The sequence below is a fragment of the Colletotrichum phormii genome (assembly GCF_030913505.1).
Source record: "Colletotrichum phormii strain CBS 102054 chromosome Unknown BDP81scaffold_38, whole genome shotgun sequence".
Lineage (NCBI taxonomy): Eukaryota > Fungi > Ascomycota > Sordariomycetes > Glomerellales > Glomerellaceae > Colletotrichum > Colletotrichum phormii.
This window is the reverse complement of record NW_026851480.1, coordinates 126,268-147,055: the sequence shown is the minus strand read 5'-3', so window position 1 is coordinate 147,055 and position 20,788 is coordinate 126,268. Positions and strand designations below refer to the sequence as shown.

At 54.0% G+C, this 20,788-nt stretch overlaps 9 protein-coding genes across 9 annotated transcripts; 4 read left to right on the top strand and 5 right to left on the bottom strand.

The window, feature by feature from the left end:
* Positions 1 to 163: 163 nt before the first annotated feature.
* On the bottom strand, positions 164 to 1,276 carry BDP81DRAFT_466260 (penicillin-binding protein; the record flags this gene model as incomplete). Its single annotated transcript, XM_060594375.1, has 2 exons — positions 164 to 623; positions 675 to 1,276. The coding sequence occupies 2 exons, from the start codon at positions 1,274 to 1,276 to the stop codon at positions 164 to 166; spliced, it is 1,062 nt and encodes a 353-aa protein (XP_060438170.1).
* BDP81DRAFT_335018 (beta-lactamase/transpeptidase-like protein) lies at positions 1,277 to 1,955 on the bottom strand (the record flags this gene model as incomplete). Its single annotated transcript, XM_060585814.1, has 2 exons — positions 1,277 to 1,642; positions 1,737 to 1,955. Coding segments are annotated over 2 exons (585 nt in total), but the record flags the coding sequence as incomplete, so codon positions are not given.
* A 2,203-nt stretch (positions 1,956 to 4,158) lies between these two features.
* On the top strand, positions 4,159 to 4,806 carry BDP81DRAFT_400517 (uncharacterized protein; the record flags this gene model as incomplete). The annotated part of the gene is made up of 1 exon (XM_060588700.1): positions 4,159 to 4,806. The coding sequence occupies one exon, from the start codon at positions 4,159 to 4,161 to the stop codon at positions 4,804 to 4,806; it is 648 nt and encodes a 215-aa protein (XP_060438168.1).
* Positions 4,807 to 6,301: 1,495 nt separating this feature from the next.
* BDP81DRAFT_455574 (uncharacterized protein) lies at positions 6,302 to 6,735 on the top strand (the record flags this gene model as incomplete). Its single annotated transcript, XM_060593076.1, has 2 exons — positions 6,302 to 6,580; positions 6,679 to 6,735. 2 exons carry the CDS (start codon positions 6,302 to 6,304, stop codon positions 6,733 to 6,735), a joined length of 336 nt encoding a protein of 111 aa, XP_060438167.1.
* Positions 6,736 to 6,890: 155 nt separating this feature from the next.
* BDP81DRAFT_476548 (Dynamin family-domain-containing protein) lies at positions 6,891 to 10,828 on the bottom strand. Its single transcript, XM_060594775.1, has 4 exons — positions 8,734 to 10,828; positions 8,287 to 8,683; positions 7,664 to 8,237; positions 6,891 to 7,604 (listed from the first exon to the last, which is right to left on the bottom strand). The coding sequence occupies exons 1-4, from the start codon at positions 10,635 to 10,637 to the stop codon at positions 7,108 to 7,110; spliced, it is 3,372 nt and encodes a 1,123-aa protein (XP_060438166.1). The 5' UTR covers positions 10,638 to 10,828; the 3' UTR covers positions 6,891 to 7,107.
* Positions 10,829 to 11,392: 564 nt separating this feature from the next.
* BDP81DRAFT_455572 (uncharacterized protein) lies at positions 11,393 to 12,252 on the top strand (the record flags this gene model as incomplete). Its single annotated transcript, XM_060593075.1, has 2 exons — positions 11,393 to 11,433; positions 11,679 to 12,252. The coding sequence occupies 2 exons, from the start codon at positions 11,393 to 11,395 to the stop codon at positions 12,250 to 12,252; spliced, it is 615 nt and encodes a 204-aa protein (XP_060438165.1).
* Positions 12,253 to 12,543: 291 nt separating this feature from the next.
* Positions 12,544 to 13,611, bottom strand: BDP81DRAFT_335030 (uncharacterized protein; the record flags this gene model as incomplete). Its single annotated transcript, XM_060585816.1, has 1 exon — positions 12,544 to 13,611. The coding sequence occupies one exon, from the start codon at positions 13,609 to 13,611 to the stop codon at positions 12,544 to 12,546; it is 1,068 nt and encodes a 355-aa protein (XP_060438164.1).
* A 699-nt stretch (positions 13,612 to 14,310) lies between these two features.
* Positions 14,311 to 14,755, bottom strand: BDP81DRAFT_441975 (uncharacterized protein). The gene has a single exon (XM_060591643.1). It carries the CDS (start codon positions 14,526 to 14,528, stop codon positions 14,346 to 14,348), a length of 183 nt encoding a protein of 60 aa, XP_060438163.1. The 5' UTR covers positions 14,529 to 14,755; the 3' UTR covers positions 14,311 to 14,345.
* A 470-nt stretch (positions 14,756 to 15,225) lies between these two features.
* On the top strand, positions 15,226 to 20,670 carry BDP81DRAFT_386747 (GYF domain-containing protein). The gene is made up of 4 exons (XM_060587013.1): positions 15,226 to 15,823; positions 16,061 to 16,469; positions 16,524 to 20,070; positions 20,125 to 20,670. The coding sequence occupies exons 1-4, from the start codon at positions 15,714 to 15,716 to the stop codon at positions 20,448 to 20,450; spliced, it is 4,392 nt and encodes a 1,463-aa protein (XP_060438162.1). The 5' UTR covers positions 15,226 to 15,713; the 3' UTR covers positions 20,451 to 20,670.
* Positions 20,671 to 20,788: the final 118 nt, after the last annotated feature.

Sequence of the window (20,788 nt, the reverse complement as noted above, 5' to 3'; positions counted from 1 at the left end):
TCGAGCTGAGAAGTTTGCCGGTAAGTACACGGTTACCATAAGTTTCATCATGCTTTCCGAATGTACTGAACTACTGGAGGGAGTTGCTGTCCTTTTCTTCTCACTAATACTTGCTGGTCCCTGCAAACCAACCTCAATGGTGGGGTTTTGGACGTACAGACTTTCATTTCTCCAACGGTTCTATGACTCGATCGAACCAGACAAGCGGTTCACCGCCTCCCTCCAGTCTCAACCCGACACCAATCTGCGAGACCTTACCAAGAATATCGACTTTGAACTCGACGGGCAGGCAAACCATCGGAGTCCCAATTGCCTCCATCTTCTTTCCTCCCATGTAGCCTCGGCCAAGCCAATGATTTCCGGACATTGGTTCAAGGTATATCGTCGGCTCAAAGTACGCAAAACCCGCTCCTCCCATTCCGAGAACGCGAAGCTGACAGTTATCAACGGAACCCGAGCAATCCAGATCCACGTTAATCGTGCCGTATCCAGCGTCGTGGTATTCGCCGATATGATCCGGGATGGGTACCGTTGGCAACAAAGGCGGCGTTGGAAGCGACGGGAAGAGGTTCTTTGCGCAAGTTTGGAGGTATTCCAGCTCGACTTTCTTCTCGTCCATGTATCTTTCTTCTCATTAGAGCTCCGAAGAACCAAGGATCTTGCAGGAAACTTACTGTTTGTTCATATCCGGTCTCTGATTCTCGGGAATCCCCAAGTGTTCCGAGAGAATATGAGTCGCAATCACATGCGGAGCTTTGCTCTCTGTATTGGTGAAGACCACCACACCTATCTGCTGCGAAGGGACTATCATCATCATTGAGATAAACATGGCAACTTGACCACTGTGGAAGTACACCTGCTCGCCCCCTAAGATGGCAGTAAGCCATCCCAAGGCGTAGCTCACGGGCCCAGTATACGGTGCCATCGCAGGAGCGACGAAAGTGCGTGGCTTCTTCACCTCTCGATGTCCCGCCTTGGATATCGGTGCGGACTCAGTCATCATGACGCGCAGGTACTTGGCGTAGTCGAGAACGTTTGACACGATGGAACCTGCACCCTCTTCGGCAGAAAAAGGTTCGTGCGGTAGTTCCACATAGCTTCCGTCAACCGGATTGCAATAATACTCCTTGGCGAGAACCAAACCGCTGCGTTCCGCTTCCTTCAATGAAAAGTACGTCTCGTTCATGCCCATGGGTTCCCAGAGGTACTCTCGGAAGAAATCACCCAGCCATGACCCGGTCAAGACCTCAATGAGATAGCCCATGGCTCCAAACATCTTGTTGTTATACAGATAAGTTGTGCGTGGCTCTGCGACCATGGGTAGATGTCTAAACAAGCGGGTAGCCCCCTGGGCCGTGGTTGCCGATGCCAGATCATGGCGGGGGTAGCCGGTCCGATGGCTGAGAGCGTCCTCGAGAGTGATGTGAGCCGTGGCCCAGTCATCACTGAGGACAAAGTCATCGCGCAGGATGTCGGATACCGGCGTCTTCCAATTCAGTCCAGGGTACACGGATGAGGTCGCGCTCGCATTGTCGATGAGGAGAGAGAGGCCGGCAGCGGTGAAGGATTTTGTGGTGCTACCAGTGTAGTAGAGCGTGTGTGGTGTGACAGGTGTAGTGTTGAGGACGGCGTAACCATAGCCCTAGATCGTCAGTTTTCCGCTATCAGATTTGTCGTGCTGCCGCCTCCTACGCTCGAGATCACGCAAAGTCAAACAAGAGGGGTCATCATGATACCTTTGCCCAAGTGTTGTTCTCATCCACAATTGCAACGGCTAAGCCTGGAGCATGCCACTCCTCCCGAATTCGCTCAATGAAATCGTCGAGATCTTTTGACACTACGCGAGGTACGTCCTCAATAGTGTGGTCTTCATTATGCAGTGGTTGTTGTGCTGTATCTTGTCCCAATGCATGGGTCGCACACGAGGCCACGATTGAAAGTTGAAACGGCTTCATCTCAATTAGTATATCGACTCTAGCGAGGAAGAGAGTATGATCGAACAAAATCTGAACTGGAAATGACGCGAAGTCTGGCTATGCTTTAAATGTTAGAGATACTTGAGTAGATAACGTGAGCCTCTGATCAGGAGTAAGATCGGAGGGAAGTCCCCCCACTAGGCGTCTAGCCGGCGATGTGCTCTGACATTTCCGGTGGGATACATTTGAATAGACTGCAACTGCGCCACAAGAGCGCAGCTGAGGACCAATCCTTGGCGCAGACTTACCACTGCCACTTTAGGAAGGTGGTTGGTTCACCACACTGATTGCATTGGAGAAGCAAAGACATAACAGTATCAGCACAATGTCCAGTGGTTAACAAACTAAAGTATCCATGTATACCTTATCTTGGATCAGGATGTCGCAGCGCCACACGTGGCGCTGCCGGTTACTGCCGTACGATACCGCTTTCCACAAGCCGATTACCCGTCTTGTACGGTATATAGATAGGACCCTCATAGTAGTAGTAGTAGTAGTAGTAGTAGTGGTGGTGTTTTACATCATCAGGGACAGGTGCCCAGCTATCTATGTAACTAAGCTCCGATCAACCAGAGCGCCCTTTGGGCATATGATGTGCCGTGCCGCCATTGTAGCGTACGACAAGTCAGGCAGTCTATAATGTACACTTTTCTTCTCGTGCCTAGAGCAGTGGAGTTTAATATCTAATCCCCAGGGTCCGTTCAGTTCCAAAAAGCACGCCAGCAGGGGGTCCCTGACTCGGCAGAAGCGAATGGGTCTCTAGCAGCCCTACGCCGTCCACAGACGGCGTTGCCGCAACAAGTAACCGGCCCTCGGAGGCATATTTGCCTACGCGAGCATTTTTCTGTTTTCTTATATTTTCTTATATAGAAGATAAAGGAGGAAGGAAGAGAGAGGGGTGTGGTAAGGCCGGGGCCTCAAGGCGTCGGTGGGTGTGTGAGAGAGTTGTGAGGCGCGGGATCTCGGGCTCGCTATCTTTGCAGAGAGTGAGCCTCATAGTAGCGCGTCACACGCTCGAACTTCTCAAAGGCACCCGGGTCTCTGATCAGGGCGTACCAATAGGCTTCGGCCAGGCCTATCGGGGGCGGTAGTGGTCCCGGATCGTCCACGGTCCCGGTAATCGGCCATAGCGCCGAGGTACGGCGGTTCTTCGTGCAATATACTGGATGGGTAGGCGATAATTTCCGCCCGCAGTTACATTTGAAGTCTCCGTCGTGCTGAAAGCGCCTGTGGTAGGCGTGGAAATGGCCATGGCCAGAACGAGCAGCGAGGAGGTGGTGCAAAAGAGGACGCCGTAGGTCCAGTTCCGGAGGGCAACGGAGGGCAGCGTCAGTTTTCTTATAGCCTGGTTTGAGCTTTTGCTTCGAAGTATGCCACCATCGTGAATGGTAGCCACGGGCTCTGGCGCGGGCCATCTTCGCTATCCCAGCGTATGATGCTAGCGGTGGAGGGTCAGGCAGTAGGAGAGCGGCTCCTTCTTTAGCAAGCTTATCAGCTAATTCGTTTCCAGGGATCCCGGTATGTCCGGGCGACCAGTGGCATTTTATATCCCTTGCCCGCTGGGCGTCGAGTATCTCAAGCATAGCAGCCTGCGAGCTGGCGGGAGATCGTCCGAAACCCGAGATAGGACCCTCATACGGGTCTTCCACTTAGAGGAATCAAGCCACTTTCTACTATACAAGTCTTCCACTTGCTACCTCGCTTTGTGATACAGGAAGCATGGAACTTTTGCATTGGGCACAAGGAGATACACAGAACGACACAATGACCGGTGATGCTATACAACATGGAACAAAGTGAATTGTCATGGAGCTATGAACTTTCAATTGGTTTACAGACATAGCCGTCCAATTGTCAACGTCCTCGGCTGCCCCTTGACATTTTGGGACAATATCGTTGTCCTTAGTCTCCTTTTGTTACGAAATCTTGCCTACAGCACCGTGCACACATAACAATGAGGCCATGGCTGAAGCACCGTAGTGCCCAGATAATTGTCATACTTAACTACGCTGATCGCGTGGTCCTATTCTCGTTTTCAAGAAGTCATCAGCCCCATCTACCACACACCAATTGCCAACAGAACCAGTCTATCCCACAGGAACTTACAAAAACCACTAAGCAGTACAGGAACCGCAAACCTAGACTTATTTCCCCTTCTTACAAGTCACCAAACCAAGCCACAATGGACGGAAGCAACACGAACCCTTTTTACCCAATATCCGAGCTCAATGAAGAACAAAGGCAAACTTTGAGAACCTTGGCCAATCTTTCAGAAGCAGACTTGAGAAAAGTCACGTTTCTAGCCACCCTTCACATGATCTCTCGCGGCCCTCATGTAACGTCTACCCCTCTCAGAGAGTGGCAACCTCCAAGCACTACCACAGCTGGACCTTCAGACAATCTTGACACCGAGGACCTTCCAGGTCGAAGCGAGTTCTGCAACGATGCTTCGTGTCCCTGCAACTCCATTAACTCCCCTGCTGACACCTCCAACAACTCTGCCCCTCAAAATGAAGCTCGTGGGGGTTTCTTTGGCGATAATCCGATGTTCACGGTCGATCATGAGCTTTGCGAAGATCATGCTCGCATGTGTGGAGGTGAGTACTGCTACGAGTCGTCCGAGTATTCTGACTACTCCGAATCTCCTGGAGACGACAGCGAGATGGAAGATCTCGACGACTTTGGTAAGATTTCAGTAGATGTTGATGATTACGTCTACCTTGACGCGGATGGAAATGAGCTGGACTCCGAGGGGCCTGGATTGTCAGATTTGAGATACGACTTTGAGAGTATGGTGTGTTCAAATGAAGAAGACGAAAACCAAGAGTAAGGTTATCAAGATGACTTGACGCGCTTGGTATGGGAAGTAATCGGAGAGCGAGTGCACATGCTGCAGGGGGTACGTAGAGGATGCATAGAGTAAAGAAATAAGAAGTTCCAAAAAATTGACTTTACTGCTTTTATATTCTTGTACAAATCTCGAGCACTACAGTGCCCGTCCTCGTAAGGTACCTCAGTAGGATAAAGACAGCAAAGGCTTGATCTCGACAGTCAGCCTTTTCACAAGCTGCCGTCTAGGAAGAATCCCGGGGCATAAACTGCTGCGAATCTTTTCTCAAATATGCCCTGACTCCAACCTCGAAACTTCACTCATAATCTTATGGCATGTAAATGAAGGAAGGACTGAACGTCAAAGTCCCAATCACTATAAGCCTCGGAATACCCCCGCCGGGACCCACTGCCATCCTACTCGGACTTTGTTGATAAGTGCCACAGCCCGACGGACAGCAGAGACTACATACCTAATAAACGTCTTGGCGGTCCCAGGTAACAACGTCATACGTAGTGACATGTTTACGACGATGGATGTATAATCCTTCAAGGTTCATATGAAGCAGGCCGCATGCTCAGACTGAGCCTCCCTGCTTCAGGTGTTTCGATGTTCAAGTAAGGTATATCCCTTCAAACCGTACGGAAAGTCACCTTTCTTGCCATCTTACTACGATCTATTACGACCTAAGAATATATTCGGTCCAGAATACTCCTGGACTTCATTCGCTCTCTCAGGCCGGGAGCCCATCCAGGCTTACAGCTTACAAGGCTAGAATCCTTTCAATATCATGGCTATCCGGGGACGCGCGTCAGTAGCCTAGTCAACTTACAGCACAAGTAATGAGAGCATTAGATTATTATTGAATGGTTTCTCATGAGTGAGGAACCACCGCCGGCGGTCGGATTTCATATTTCTTGTGCATCCTTCATACACTCTGCGCAGTCGTTAGTCGGATATCGGTGCTTGTGGAGATGTTCTTAGATGTTGAAGAGGAAGAACGGACGATTTTACGAAGAGGCGGTGTTGACCGACTCCTGCAGTACCGTAGTCGTGTTACATCCGGCCCCACGAAGCCGTCTATCAGCTTACTATGGAACCTCTCAACACCACCCCACGTGTTGAGATTTGTGGTCTCCTATCCCTTACCAGTAGTCCACAACTCGACGACAACCCTTGAGTTATGGCTTTAAACCGGGCCAAACTATGCCGGCATACCGATATTCTTTCAAGGACTATCTAGGCTTCAGCTTTTGCTCTGATCTCGAGGATTTGCATCCTTTGATTCCACTTGGAAGCGCATCCTTCAACGGATATTCAGATAATGCGAAAGATGACAACATCTCGGCAACTGAAGGCAACATCTCGAGACATGTAAGAAGAGCCAGCAAGTCTGCCAATGGACTATTCAATCCACAAAGTCAACCACCGCCTTCACATTCACCCCTCAACCACACCCACAACCCCCAAATCCAACCTCCTCCAAACCACCAAAATGCGCTTCACCGCCCTCCTCCTCACATCCCTCGCCACCGTGGCCCTCGCATCCCCCGTCGCCGACGCCAACATGGACCTAAACGCCGACGTCCTCGATGAGCGGGCCCCCATCAACGTCCTCTGCTCCTGCGCCGCCACCTCCTCCTGCGGCTGCAACAGCGTCATCGCCGGCTCCTGGTGCGTCTGCAACGGCGACGCCAAGGGAAGCTGGAACGCCGCACCTTGCCAGGGCAGTACTTGCGGATGTTCTGGGTTGGGCAAGTGGGGTGTTTGCGAGGTAAGCTTTTTTGAATAATCTGCTGTTTTCCAATGATCGGGCTAATGGGGTAGGATTTGTAGATTCTCTAAACGGATTATTGCTGCCAAGGCTTATAGTCACATGGAAATTGCGATGTATTGTGGTTGAGGTTGCATATCCATCGTTTTGATTGATGAAAGACTCAGAATAGGAGTGTTCGCTGTCGGGGCTGTGGAACTTTCCACATCCTTATGTAAATATTTGAGAGACATGAAAACTCGGTGGCACGCCAAGAATGGTCAATAAAGACAATTCACTCTCGGCACTTCTTACAAAGGCAAATCGGGTTGACGTTGTCGTCAAAGCAAGTAATCATTGTTGGATATCTGTGTAACTGGATCTCGAAACTCCTATCCCCGTAGCCTTCCCACGCTACAGACGCCATTTTATACCATGTAGAAGCCAGAAGCAGTGCCATGTATCCATACCTGAAGGCTCTATAATGTAAGGTAGGTAGAAAAGTCCCAAAGTTCGCCGTCGCTTTTCCCTCAGAAAGATAGCGCAAATCATGGTGCAGCTGTAAAATCAGGCCAAAGGCTCGCTCTTAATTGCGTCTCGGACACCAACACCCTCGGCGGTATCACCGCAAACTGGGCTAATAAGAGATCGTCCATGTCAGCTATCGCCGAGTCCGCAAACGGGTCGTCACCTGCGCCCCCGCCGGGAATGTTTGCGGGGTCTTCAATCGTGTCCAGACCAGGTCTGGCGAAACGTTTAGCGGTCTGCTCCAGCTTATGGTACATCTCTGCCCGGAGCAGTCGCTCAGCACGAGGGAGGCCGGTGGGCTTGGGGTCTTTGTCGACGCCAATGAGAACATGCAAGTAGTCGCGGGCGAGCAGGCTGTAGATATCTTGGACTTGGGTAGACATTTCGTCCTGGAGTCGTCGACATAGGCCCTCAAGCTGCTCCTTGACGCTATCAGTGGAGCGGCGGAACATGGTATCGCGGGAGGTCTCGACGTGGCTGACCATTTGATATTTCATGCGTGCGTAGGAACCGGGGCCTAGCAATAGTTAGTTAAGTGGGTTTGCGGAACAAGCAGAGATAATCTGTCTAGCTTACCTGACTCCGCGACACAAATATCATAAGCTGGTTGCATCTCCTGTTGAACGACAGGATGAAAGCCGCGGCTAGCCTCACGCTGCAACTCTTGAACGACTGTGCGAAGTGTCCCAGGGATCTCCCGGAGGCGGGCGGTGTGAGCTCGCAATTGCGTACTCAGCATGTTGATGCCATTGTAATCGGCACCTAGCTCTTGGGATCGTGCAATGACGCTGCCGTGGAAGGCCTCGAGTAGAAGGCGAGCGTTCATAGCGAAGCCCTCAAAGGCCGATGGCAGTCGACGTTGGAAAGCTCGCTCCCAGCCACTCGCTAGCTGACGAGAAATTGGCTCGAGCAGCTCTGCGTTGAAGTCGCGAAGACCGGACGCGCCCGTGTAGACCCCCGCCCTGCGGCAGGTTGCCTTGTAGGTGGCCCAAAACATCCCACCCTCGCTACGATGAGCACCCCAGCCAGATGCCATGGGACCGGCCGCACTGGCTGCCATCGGAATCGACAAGTCGAAGTAGTCATAAATGCTCTCCGAGAGCGCGTCTTTCACGGATGCGATGCAGTCATCAACTGCTTTAGCGAAGTCCTGTTGGGTGTTAGCCATTGACATTTAAAGAAAGATGAGCGCAACTCACCTTGTCTAGGGTAGCAAGCTGCACGCGCACACGGGTCCCCTCACTCTGCAACTCTCGTTGACTCAAGTGAGACCGCGATCCATCATTGGCAGCCCACATTTTCATTGAGTTGAGCAGTTGGCTGAGTTCGGTTAGGAAACGACGACCACTAGCAGCGCGACCGCCTTCGGTGAGCTTCTTGGCGTGCTGCTGGAGTTGAGGAACCTCTGTTTCGTTGACATCCCGGAAGCCATCGTTGTCGAAATCATCCTTCTGCAACCGTCCCCGCATCTTCTGATAAGCGCGGCTGCTCACGCAGAAGACGGGCAGATTGCGAGCGACCTTGTCGTAATCACGGATATCCTCATCGGGATTAAACGTCTCTTCATCTTCCTCGATTGCAGCCTCTTGATCCAGCCTACGCAAATTAGCCTGCATTCAACCAGTCGAGAGCTCAAGTTGACTTACTCCTTGATACCCATGGCAAAGTCACGCTGAATGGCGCCCTTTGAGTAGGTATTTCTTCCCTGGATACACACCGCCTTGGCTGCCCCAAGCAGCCGCTCTTCCTCTGCCTGAATGTTCTTGATCTCCTGCCGAATGTTGGAAAGCGTAGCATCCACCTCCTTGCGCCTCTGGCGAATTTCCTTCTTCTGGTTCTTGAGATCAGCTAGCTTCTCCTGGATCTTAAACTCTGTCAAAGGTTGCCGGTTCTGGTTGTCGGGGTTGTTTTCCTTATCACTGTCCGAGTTGCAGTCCTCGTCATCTGACTCACTGCTACTGGAGTAAGACGATTTGCGTTTCCGACTCTTGGATGAAGTGGCTCCACGTTTGCGTTTCTTACTCTCTGAGGGGGCAAAGACGGTCTGCCCATCCGCGTGTTTACTGGAGAGGTCGTCCCACTTATCCCAAAGCGTGTCGATTTGCTCGAGGCCGTCGACAAGGTCCGACTTCTCCTCCCTCGCGTCTTTGAGTGTTTTCCTGAGTTCTCGAAGTTCACCGCGTAGCTTCTCAATCTTCGACCAAGAAGCGGAGATGTCAGACTCGATATCGAGACTTTCGGCAGCCTCAGTCACTGAAATGTCGTCTGTTTTGGAGCAGATGAATGTAACAGCCGAGTAAATGCCATCGTACTTGAGCTGGCGCTTGAACGAGTCGCCCAGCAGTGATTTGGCTGTCTTGTCGTCGACTGCTCTGTTGATCGGAGCCACGATCCAAAGACCGGTGCATGCCTTCATGTAGTTCTGTGCTACAGCGGCACGAGCTGCGTTGGAGTCCTGGACACCGGGAAGGTCGACAATTACGGCACCAGTAGACAGGGCATTTGCCTTGGTGAATATCCGAACGACCTTGATCAGGGGCCAAAACTCCATGGGGACGTCCTTCTTATGCGGATTCTTCTCTTTGCTGTCCACATAACGTTGCATGCTTGCATACAAGTCTTTGGCCGTGGTTGCCCTCAGCTTCTTGACGCTGCCAAGAACACGGGCGACAGCAGGCTCGCTGGCCAATCGGTCAGGGTCGCTCTGAGCGATCATCTCTTTTGTTTTGTTGGGGTAAACGGATTTGATCTTGGCGTAAGCAATGCCAGCCTCGCTCTCCTCGTTGGCACATTCGCGTGAAATGTTACCGCTGTCGTCGAGGAGATCGGTGAAAAGAGTCTTCAGCTCCTTCTTCCAGTCATCGACGGAGATGAACTCTATCTCTGAGCGATAGAGCTCCTCGGGTTCCTCAGAATCGTTGTAGGAGATTTCGGTAGGAGAAGCGGTGCAAGCGCGCAAGCAGTTGGTCGGTAAAAGTCGCTCCTCATCGAGTAGGGCGTTGATGACAGAGCTCTTGCCAGCGCCTGTGTTGCCCACGACACCAGCAATGGTTTTGGACGGCCGAGAGCGGGCCTTAAGGTCTTCAATTGCCTCGACCCATGTCATAGCTTGCGTGCCTGGGAGGGAAACAGTGAGGCTGAGGGGAACCTTGAGACTTTCGAGGACCTCCAAGCCGATTTTGACACCATGTTCAAGGATATCGGGGGAGGTTTCTGTTGTCCATTGCTCTAGGAAATCGGGCACTTCCTCTTGGGGAGCAGGCTGCTCAGGTTCTTCGATAGAAGCTGGGGCATCGTTGGCTGGAATGGCGGGGTTGACAATGGGCTCAGCTTGCTCTTGCTTGACGGCTGCAATCGAAGCTGGCTCAGGTTTGATATAATGGAGAGGGGCGTTGGGCTGAGCAGTTGCCGAAGTTGGGGCAGCGATGGACGCTGAAGAATTTGAACTTCTGACCGAATGCTGCAGAGCCGTATCTGGACTCATGGGCAGCTCGTGCAGGCTGTGGTCCGGCCGCTCAGCCTTGACGCCCTCCATCTTGATTGGAGGCATCGTGGGATTGGTTTACGTGTGACGTGAGAAGTGACTAAGCCGATCTGGTCGACATGTGAGGCAAAGCGACCGTAGGTCAACACGACTGGAGTTGTGGCCGAAGTGCAAGTAACGACTGACCGAGGATCTGACTCATGAGATTTTGCGCGAGCGGGATGTCGTCAAAGCAACTCTCGACGGATCGTGGTGACTTTGACGGCGGTGGTTAGTGAGACGCGACGGGACGAGAAGCAATTAGTTTTCGCGTCTTGGGCGGGGCAGCACAGCACACGGCAGGAACACCTCTGGAAGATGGAAGTCGCCATCCCTGTACGTACCCCTGTCCTCCCCTGCAGGAAGGAGCCCCTTCCGATGATTCCTTCGGTACTCGAAGATCACGTGATTCTATCTCATCCCTTGGCAATTTTGATTGGTCAATTACCCAGAACGGATCTTGGCTTCCTGCTGTTCTCGAACTCGGAATGCAGGTGCAGCAAACATGTGCCTTCCATTGTGAGGTATCTTGTCTCGTCACGGCCTACTTACCTAAGCTGGAAGTCACCGAGGGAGTACCTACTTGAATAGGAACAGCAGGAAGGTGCTTGCGAGCTTGCGATTTGAGGCTCTGCTCGAAACTTAAGGCAGGAGGGAAGATCGGCAACAGATCAAGGGCATGTAGGGTAGGTACTGGTACTGCATTGGGGGACAAAAAGGATTCAGTCAGGTAACACAAGGTTGCAATTTTGTTGATGACATGAGATTTTATCTATCTCAAGATGATATGCATATCGAAAAAGCCTGGGAGATGGAGCAGGCAGTAAGTAGTAAATTTGTTACCTCAAATGCGAGGTCCTCGGCATCCCACACAGATTTCGGTGAACGTCGGTGTAACCGGTGGTAAGGCGTCTGACTCGCGACCTCCCTAATTCGTATTCGGTGTTGCCGAGGCGCAATTGAAATTCCTCACGATCTCTTTGTTTTTCCGTTCCGCCGGTTGATTTCTCCAGGATACTGTCTTGGCCCAGCCCATTCGAGGATTTTTGGATAAAAACTCAATTGTAGCCCAGATTTGTCTAAGACAAGTGACGATCATCAGCCCTCAGTCCTCACCGACGATAACGCCGCTTTCCCCACCTCCGCTCGTTCTCGCCCTTCCCCGTCTCAGCCTCCCCTGACAATCCACCCACACACACAACAAGCTTTCAACGACACCTCACCAGCCACCAGAACGCACACCCTTACCTTCTTCAAAGACCACATCATTCCAACAATGGGCTTCATCGGCGCAACGGCAGCAGGCCTCATGGCCGGCCTCCACGGCTACATCCTCGTCTTGGAAATGTTCCTCTGGACCTCGCCCCGCGGCCGCAAGGCCTTCAGGCTCACCGCTGACTTTGCCGAGAAGACAAAGGCCCTGGCCGCCAACCAGGGGCTCTACAACGGCTTCCTGTCCGCCGGCCTCGTCTGGGGTATCGCTCACCCCGTCCCCGAGTTTGGACGCCAGCTCCAGCTCTTCTTCCTCGGCTGCATCGTCGTGGCTGGCGCGTATGGTGGTGCGACGGCGAACCCGCGCATCTTCTTCATCCAGGCTGTTCCGGCTCTGGCTTCGATCGGTGCCGTTCTCTCGGGCTACTAAGATGCGGATGAGCAACGTCCGGGCCCTGTGGGCTCGGTGGTGGTTTGTTCGTTTTGAAGAAGCTGTGGCTTGGATGAGGAGTGAGGCCGTGGCGTACTGGGAGGACGGCTTGTGTAAACTGATGTTAGCTGCTGCGGATGGGAGGAGATAGGGATATCGGCTCGAATTATCTACTGTATTAACTACTAGCGACTACCTGATAGAGATCAATGGCCATTCGATTATTACCTGCAACGCTGCCATATCATGATACACAGTGCTCGAGGTTGATTCTGTTCACCGGTGGAGCCATCAGAGCTCTTCTTTCTCTCCACGCTTGCGTCTCTCCTCAGCCCTGAGCTCTTCCTGGAAAGCCGCCTGCTTGTCCGTTCTCTCCTTCCTGATCCGGGACTCTTCCCTAAACGCCTCCATCTCCTTCAAATGACCCGTCTCGGTGTACTCCTTCACCTGTTCATCCGGGTTGACCCAGTCATACGGGACTCGCTCAGTGATAAGATCGCGGTAGACGGGCTTGAACCCCGGGTTGCCCGCCAGCTTCCCTCCCTCAACATTGCGCCCGGCCTTGACGACGCCGTCACTGAAGATTGATTTCCAGTAGCCGCGGCTCTTCTCCGGGGTCGTCTCAACTGGCACCCAAGCCATCGGCTTAGGGGGGTGGTCTCTGAGATACGACACGGCGCGATCCCTGCGCTTGCGATAGGCCTTGTACTTGGCATCTGCCTCAGCTTTCTGCACGGGAGGCCAGTCTAACTTCGATGAGCCTGCCTTTTGACCGGACGCGATGCCTTGCCTGGCGGCCAGCGGCGGGAGACAAGTGGTGTCGAACCGGGCATCCCATCGGTCCGGCTTTTCGCTGGCTGCAGCCAGAGCCGACCAGTGGCCATGAAGCTTCTTGGCACGCTCATGTAAGTCGTGGGGCTCCTCTGGGATAGGACTGTGATGACTGCCACGATTGGCAATGGCCATGATGGTGCTGTCGACGCCGGTCTCTTGGATGACTAGCCAGGTGACATCTTGTCTGGTCTCCAGGTTATGTAGCATGACAGAGAAGGTATCGTAGTCATCATCAGGGAGCGATGTCGGGAGCATGCCGTCTCGGAGCGTGTCGCTGATGAGAAGCACCTCCCGGAGCGTTGAATGGACGGCCGAGTCAGTCGGGAGGTCCCGCCAGGGATTCGTGGCGGCGTAGTCCTCCCTGCCCGGTCTGGATGAGTCCAGTAAGAACGCCCGGATGAGATAGAGCCCGACCCCGAAGAGGGCCCAAAACCTCACTTGTCGACTTTTGAAGAAGGCAATGAACATTCGTTTAGGAGCGCCATGATCGGCAAATTCTTGGTGTAGCAATCCGGACTGCGACATCTCGTCTGTGGCGAGTCAACGGTTCCTGTCCTTTGGTCTTCCGTCGTTGAAGTTGATGAGATGTCGTTCAACAAGTAATGTCGTGCAGACGAAACGCTGGGGAAAGCCCGTGATAAGACTGAAGTTAAAATCAAGGAGCTGTCTGAGCTTCCAGGTTTGAGATGACTAGGCAGGCACGCAGGCAACCTCACACTAGCGTGTCGGAGCCGGCTCGGCCGATACAACGTGACGGGAAACATCAATATCACTGTCCAATTCTCATAAGAATGGAGTTTAGATGACAAGGCATGCGTGTGAGCTGCAGCACGTGGAAAAGGCAGGATATCGCTGCTCGTTCGTAAGAGGTTATGATTTTCTTACGGCGACTCAGTTTTGCGAGTTGCAGTGTCGTTTAGATGGAGTACTCTCACAAAATCTCAATGATGACTGGCTTCAGTGAGGTTTGTTCACAGGATCTATTTGCGGCGACCGAGTGATGTCGAGGTTGATGAGAACACCACGAGGTCGTCTCAACGTACGAGCATGACGTTCGCGTCGCACCAGGAAGGTGAGCATTTCGCAGGAACGAGGGGGAACCAACATCAACGTCGTCTCGTTTTCTTGCGTGTGATCGTCTCCTCCTTTCACCCCTGTACAGGAAACGGCTGCCATTACGATGCCGTTTGGCCGCATGAAACAGCCTAGAATATTTAAACTCTCCCTTGATCTTGTTCGAATAGTCTTGTCCAATGAGGCTAATGGAGGGGGTTAGGAATGCGAGTCGTGGTGAGGTGAGACTGGCTGGGCGCGAGACATGAGATGAGATGAGGAGGCGGGCGGCGTGGAGACTGAGTGAGTACATGAGCATGAGGGAACGGGTGAGAGGTTGTTGGATGAGATGCGGATACCCGGAAGGGCTGGATTCTATTAAGTGACATTCCTTCTTTTGGTATGTTACCGTTATTCTCCCTCGCTTATTGCGTTGTGGTTTCTTTTGCTCAGTCTGCATACGTGTCTGTTATTCAAGTCATTGTCAACACCTGTCAAGATAGGTACTCCATCCTCGTCGTATTGATCGTCACCCGACAGCTCTTGAAAAAGCATAAGGGGCTACTTTAGACAGACAGCCAGGTTTAGTGTAAAATGTCAGTGAGCTCTAGGGGATGACCCCTGAAAAGTTTAGCCAGATTTTAGCATCCGATCCAAGTGCGAATCCCAGCCCAAGCCCTGCAGCAAAGCCCGATGGCTCCAGGTTGGACAGGACTGGCTGCCCTGCCTTAATTGTCCGAGCTCTTGCCCTGCGTCCAACGTCAGTGTGGACGCCCCAGGGTGGGGTCACGTGTAACGCACGTGATGCAACCATCGTCATTGCCTCTTGCAGTTTAGGTACCTGCCTTACTGTATATCCGTAGCTACTGCCTGGCAATTGGAGGAAGGTGCTGGGCATTAGGCTCACAGCCTGGGAAAGCACCGGGAGAGAATGGAAAGGCATAGACAACAGGACAGTAGGAGCATTGCATTCCATTATGAAAACAGGCAGTAGCTGCGTAGCATGTACCTACTTTAACATAAACTGTACCTTCCTCATACACAAGCCCAAGTCTCAACGTCATCCGCTCTTACCTTCCTTTCCCCGGTACTTTCATCCAGAAAAACGTGTGGCCGGGACCGGATAAACCACGGGCAACACCATTTGGGGGCTTAGCGGCTGTTCTGTCCCCACAGTTCCTCCCTGGTCCACACCATCGTGGGTCCTTCCGAGCTGGCAATTTTCCTTTCAAACCTTTGATTTTTTCGACGAGACAGCTCACCCTCCTCACCCACCCTCGCACGACGAACCGCATACGCTCGCGAACCGACCTCTCGGTATCTCGATCAATCCATCGTTTAGCAAGCCTGATATCAGCTACCTGCATCCCGCATCACTTCACGTGTATCATCATCTACAGCCCGTCGCGCGCCGACTATCCCACAACTCAATTACAGAATCCCTTTCGTGACTTGTCCACGACAGATCGATCAGCAACTACCGAACCACCAAAAAATACCACCACCCCTGCGCGCTGTTTGCAACCCCCAAACACTTGCTCATCACCAAATACCTTCACTGCGCATAATTAACCATGCCTTCGAATCTACCATCAAGCTTCGCCTCGGCCGCCGCCGGCCAAAACGCCAACCGCGACGCGAGAGGCGGTCGACAGGATGGACGTGGAGCTGGCAGCGGGGAATGGTTAGTGACTTCCCGTGTTTCGCCCAAAACCCCCATCGCTACCCTGCTATTTTCTTCTCTTTCTGTTCGCGTCTTGGGATCACGTAGCGACGTTGGTGCTTGCGTGATGTTGGTGATGGTAACTTTATGGACCGCCACCTCGATTGGCTCTCATCACGTCGTCGCAATGTCGCCAGATATCAGGATGCACGGCGCGGCCAAGATGTAAATGTGAGCTTTTACTAACACCTTAAACAGGACTCGACGTGACGGTAGAGTTAACGGCACCCTGACCTTCCGACGATCCTCGACAACTCCCGGCCAGCCATCCCAACCCGCAGCCTCGTCCGAAAACGCCTACTCCTCGACACCGCTCGATTCCGGCGCAGTTCCTCAGACACCTGGCGCTGCGACGTATGACTATCCACCCCCTTCACAGTACCAGAAGGACTCGATTGTCGGTGTGTACAAGAACGGTGCGGCGGAAATAGACGCTTCCAACGTGTTTGAATCGGGATGGACTCCGGGACACACAAACGGAAGTGCTGCGCGAGGTTGGGGAAAAACCAATAATAATCACAATTCGCAAGATCCTGCTGCCTGTTGGAACAACCGGGGCGACAGTAACCCCGTTGCTGTCAACGGCATGTCTGAAGAGGAGAAGGAGGTGCGTCGGTCACTGGGAGCAGGTCACCAGGTAAACGATACTAATATGAGACAGGCATTCGCAACCGATGTCAACTCTACTCTGAAGCCTCCTATCCAGAACAAGGAGGGTACCCAGGGGCCGGGACCAAATGGGCGCAAGGCTTCTCTATCGCATGGCAGCGCCGCTGGATATGGATTGCAATCGCCATCGTCTGCCTCAAGACCTGGAACCCGGCGCCGAGAGACGACGGATTCCAACCCTTTTGGCAGCGGTCCCCTCGCTTCACCGAGTGCCACACGATTCGCTCGCGATGACCAACAGTCTTTCCTGTTTGGTCGCAAGAACAACGACGTCAAGGAGCAGGAGCCCGGCGAGGATGAAGGTGCTGGGCAGCCGCAGACCAAGCCGCCCTTTGGAAACCTGACGCGTAGCAACACGGCGGGTAATCCTTCCATGGGTGCCAATATCAGTTCTCTCTGGGGATCTTCTTCTCAGACACCTTCAGCTGGGGGTGCTGTTAGTGGCGGCGGCGGCGGCGGTGGCATGGGTAGTTTCGGCCAATTCGCTTTGCCCACTCCAACTTCGACTATTGGCGGTGGCAACCGTGGTGGAAGTCGCTTTGCAAACCTCATGAACAAGGAAGGCACCGAAAGCCCCGCAAACAAGCCTAACGAGGCTTCGACCCCTGAAGCGACCCGATCTTGGCGATCTCGGCCCCGAACCGACACTGACCCCTTCGGCGGAGACGACAACTTGTCAGGCAGCGCCGCACTTGGAGGCGCTCAAGACACCAGTCCCCCGCCAATGCCCAACCCTAGCAACATTGGGATGTTTGAGACACCGGTCAAAGGTTCGACGGGAGACTTTGGCATGTCTGGACTGAACCTGGGACGCCCTGCGGAAAATGAGCCAGGCCCCGCGAGCCCGTCGGAGACGAACCCGTATCGCAGCCCACCGGCCGACCGAAACGAATCGCAGGAGGAAGGATCAGGCGAAAAGCATCACGGCGGTGTGGCTGTCGGCGCTGAACAGAATTCTAGCTTCGGCACTGTGTCGCGCGGCTTCCCGACTCATGCTTTCGACGGCAGCGACCGCAGTCAGACTAGCAGCGCTGGGCCTCGAGGTTACGCCTCAGGCTGGCCTGTACCTTTGCCTACGGGCACTCCCGACCGTGAGCGCGCCGGCTTCGGCGGAGTTTTCGGCAATGCTCTCTTTAGTCCCATGGGCACTGATCTCCAGTCTCCAGGGTTGTCGAGCATCGGAGCTGGCGTTTTCGGTCCGGCTAGTGCTGGCGGCTTCGGTGGCCCCGGTACGATCGGTCGCAGTAAGCTGGGTTCTCTCTTCCCAGCTGCCATGCAAGCACAAATGCAAGGACACGAGCAGGAGAACTTGAGTGACTCACTGCCCGACCTTCGACAGAGCAATCCTCTCGGCGCAATCGGTCGCAACAATTTCAATGTTGCGCCAAGGGACACTGGAAGCCCTCTGCGAAGTGGCCGTGGAGGAGTCTTTGAGGAAATGTTCCCCTCTGACCCAACCCGAACCCACAGCGGTTTCGGAGGTTCAGACCACCCTGGCGCTACGGGTATCGGTCACCCCCAAGCATTCACCCCCGGAGCATCCACCGGAGGCGAATTCGGATCGACTCCGGTGCGCCAGATGGTCATGCCTGACCGTATGCGCTGGGTCTACCTTGACCCTCAAGCACAGGTCCAGGGCCCTTTCAGCGGTCTGGAGATGAACGACTGGTACAAGGCCAACTTCTTTACCCCCGATCTGCGAGTCAAGAAGGTCGAGGACCCTGAGTTTGAGCCTCTTGGACAACTTATCCGTAGGATTGGAAACTCTAGAGAGCCATTCCTCGTTCCCCAAATTGGCATCGCCCATGGCCCCCCGTCTCAAGCCGGACCGTTCTCTCCCAGCGGCGGTAACACTGGCGTCATTCCTCCCCTCAGTGGTGTTTTCCCCAGCTTTGGTAGAACTTTGACTGCGGAGGAGCAGAACAACCTGGAGCGCAGGAAGCAGGAGGAACAGCAGGCAATGGCACAACAGCGAGACTTTATGATGAGGCAGCAAGCTATCACCCGACTGCAAGGTCAAGGCCCAGGTGGTGTCTCAGGTTCCTTGCACCACCAGCACAGCGCTCACAGCTTGCAGAGCCAACCTAGCTTCGGCAGCATATCCTCGCCGATTGGTCCTCACACCCAGCAGCCGCCCATCGGAGGCGGGGCTGGACCGACGTCTGGGTTTTTTGACTCAGCTGCCCAGCAGGGATCTACTCAACCGCCTGTTGGTTCCGGACTCGACCATTTTCGTGAAGAGGAGCTTGCCACACTGAACGCTTCCGAGCGCCAGATGCTTGCGAACGTTCAAGTCCCGCCCAGTCTTGCAGGTCTTTTCAATCAACAACCGGTCGGCGCTCCCGCGAGTGAGGGCATCCTCCGGAACCACCTTCCTGGCACTGAGCAGTTGGACGAGGACGAAGAGGGCTTCCGCGAGCGCTTGAAGGAATTCGAGGACATCCGTGCCGAACGCGACTCCGAGCAGTCTCAAGAAGCTACGACCAGCCAGAGCATCCAGGAGGATGTTGCCCAAGATATTTCCGCGCCGGCCATCGCCCAAGCTATCAGCAACGAACAGCACAAGTCGTCACCCGCCCCTGGCATGAAGGAGATCATGGAGGAGGAGCATCAGCTTTCTTTGACTCAACGGGTCCAACAAGCTCAGGCTGCCGCCGAAGCTGCGAAGAATGCCGCCGCTGGCCTTCCCATGCCGTTCCCTCCCCCTTTGCCTGCGGCTGGAACACCTCTTCCGGCCCCCACGGCCCAGCGTGTCCGTTCCAACCTGCCTGAACAGTACAACCGTTCTCAGACTGGAACTCCCGACACTGGGTCCGCTACTGAGCCCCCGCCATTGGCTCCTTGGGCCAAGGAGGCTGCGAGTCGCAAGGGACCTAGCCTGAAGGAGATCCAGGAAGCCGAAGCGCGCAAGGCTGCCAAGGCTGAGGAGCTTGCCGCCGAGCGCCGCCGTGTGGTCCTCGAGCAAGAAGCTGCGACTCTTAGAGAGCGCGAGAAGGCTATTGTCGCTGCTACCGGCCTGCCTACCACCAGCACCTGGGGTAACGGCTCCCCAGTGGCCGCCGCCAGCCCCTGGACCAAGCCTGCCGTTGTCAAACCTACTCCGGGCACCAGCACCCCCAGCAAGCAGAAGACTCTTGCCGACATCCAGCGTGAGGAGGAAGTCAGAAAGCTCAAGGCCAAGGAGGTTGCCATCCAGACCGGACTGGCGACTGTTGCTGCCGGCAAGCGCTACGCCGACCTTACAACCAAGCCCAATGCCGCTCCTGGCCTTGGACAGCCCAGCACGCCAGCCCCGGCTCCTGGTCCCGGCTGGGCTACCGTCGGAGCCGGCGGTAAGGTCAAGGTGCCCACTGGACCTGCCTCTCAGACGAGATCGGTCAGTGCTGCTGGCATGAAGCCGGTCCCGGTTGTCGCCAAGCCGGCGGCTAAGCCTGTCGCCACCGCGGTTGCGGCTGCTCCTGCTAAGGGCAATGTCGCAATGGACGAGTTCAACAAGTGGCTCCACCATGAGCTGTCCCGCGGCCTTAACGGAGTTGATGGTAAGTCTTCCAGTTCAATTGGGATGCGAAATTCAATGCTAACAACCTGTCTAGTGGACACTTTTGCCGGCATCCTTGTTGAACTGCCCCTTGAGGACGGTATCATTGCAGACGCCGTTTACGCTAACTCCAAGACGATGCATGGAGCGCACTTTGCTGAGGAGTTTGTTCGCCGCAAGAGACTTGCCGACAAGGGCATTGTTGAGAAGCAGGGCGCTGTTGATAGTAAGACGGGCAGCTCTTCTAGCGGATGGAACGAGGTTGCCAAGAAGGGCGGCCATAAGGAGCAGCCTCCTGCTGCCACTGGAGACGCTGGCATTCAGGGCGCGGGCTTTAAGGTTGTGCCCACCCGCAAGAAGGCGGGAAAGAAGAGCAACTAGGAGCAGCCTGCCGCCAAGAAAGCGGGAAAGAAGAACAACTAGGAAATACTGTGGGACTCCCGCGGCGGAAGATGGCCTGAGAATTGCTAACTGGACGATGCTTGGCGATGATGTCTCGATGGCGAAGTTGTGGCTCTGGATTACTGTTATTGGTTTACAGCGTCATGTAAGCGGTCTATTGTAGCGATAGGTAGCATGTCAAAAAGCATTGTTGTCCGCGTATGAGTGTTCACGAATTGCGTTGCAGCTTCCTACTGTCATTAAGAGCTGATTGAGATGAAGGTGAGTGTACGTATACCTGAGGTCATCTACGAGGTGAGATGAATATGTTCTCGGTG

Coding starts and splice junctions, on each gene's coding strand:
- BDP81DRAFT_441975 (XM_060591643.1), bottom strand. CDS start 14,528: ATGTCACTTAATAGAATCCAGCCCTTCCGGGTATCCGCATCTCATCCA.
- BDP81DRAFT_476548 (XM_060594775.1), bottom strand. CDS start 10,637: ATGCCTCCAATCAAGATGGAGGGCGTCAAGGCTGAGCGGCCGGACCAC. Junction 8,238..8,286: donor AGCTTGCTACCCTAGACAAG/GTGAGTTGCGCT, acceptor AACACCCAACAG/GACTTCGCTAAAGCAGTTGA. Junction 7,605..7,663: donor TATTTGTGTCGCGGAGTCAG/GTAAGCTAGACA, acceptor AACTATTGCTAG/GCCCCGGTTCCTACGCACGC.
- BDP81DRAFT_386747 (XM_060587013.1), top strand. CDS start 15,714: ATGCCTTCGAATCTACCATCAAGCTTCGCCTCGGCCGCCGCCGGCCAA. Junction 16,470..16,523: donor TGTCTGAAGAGGAGAAGGAG/GTGCGTCGGTCA, acceptor AATATGAGACAG/GCATTCGCAACCGATGTCAA. Junction 20,071..20,124: donor CGGCCTTAACGGAGTTGATG/GTAAGTCTTCCA, acceptor CAACCTGTCTAG/TGGACACTTTTGCCGGCATC.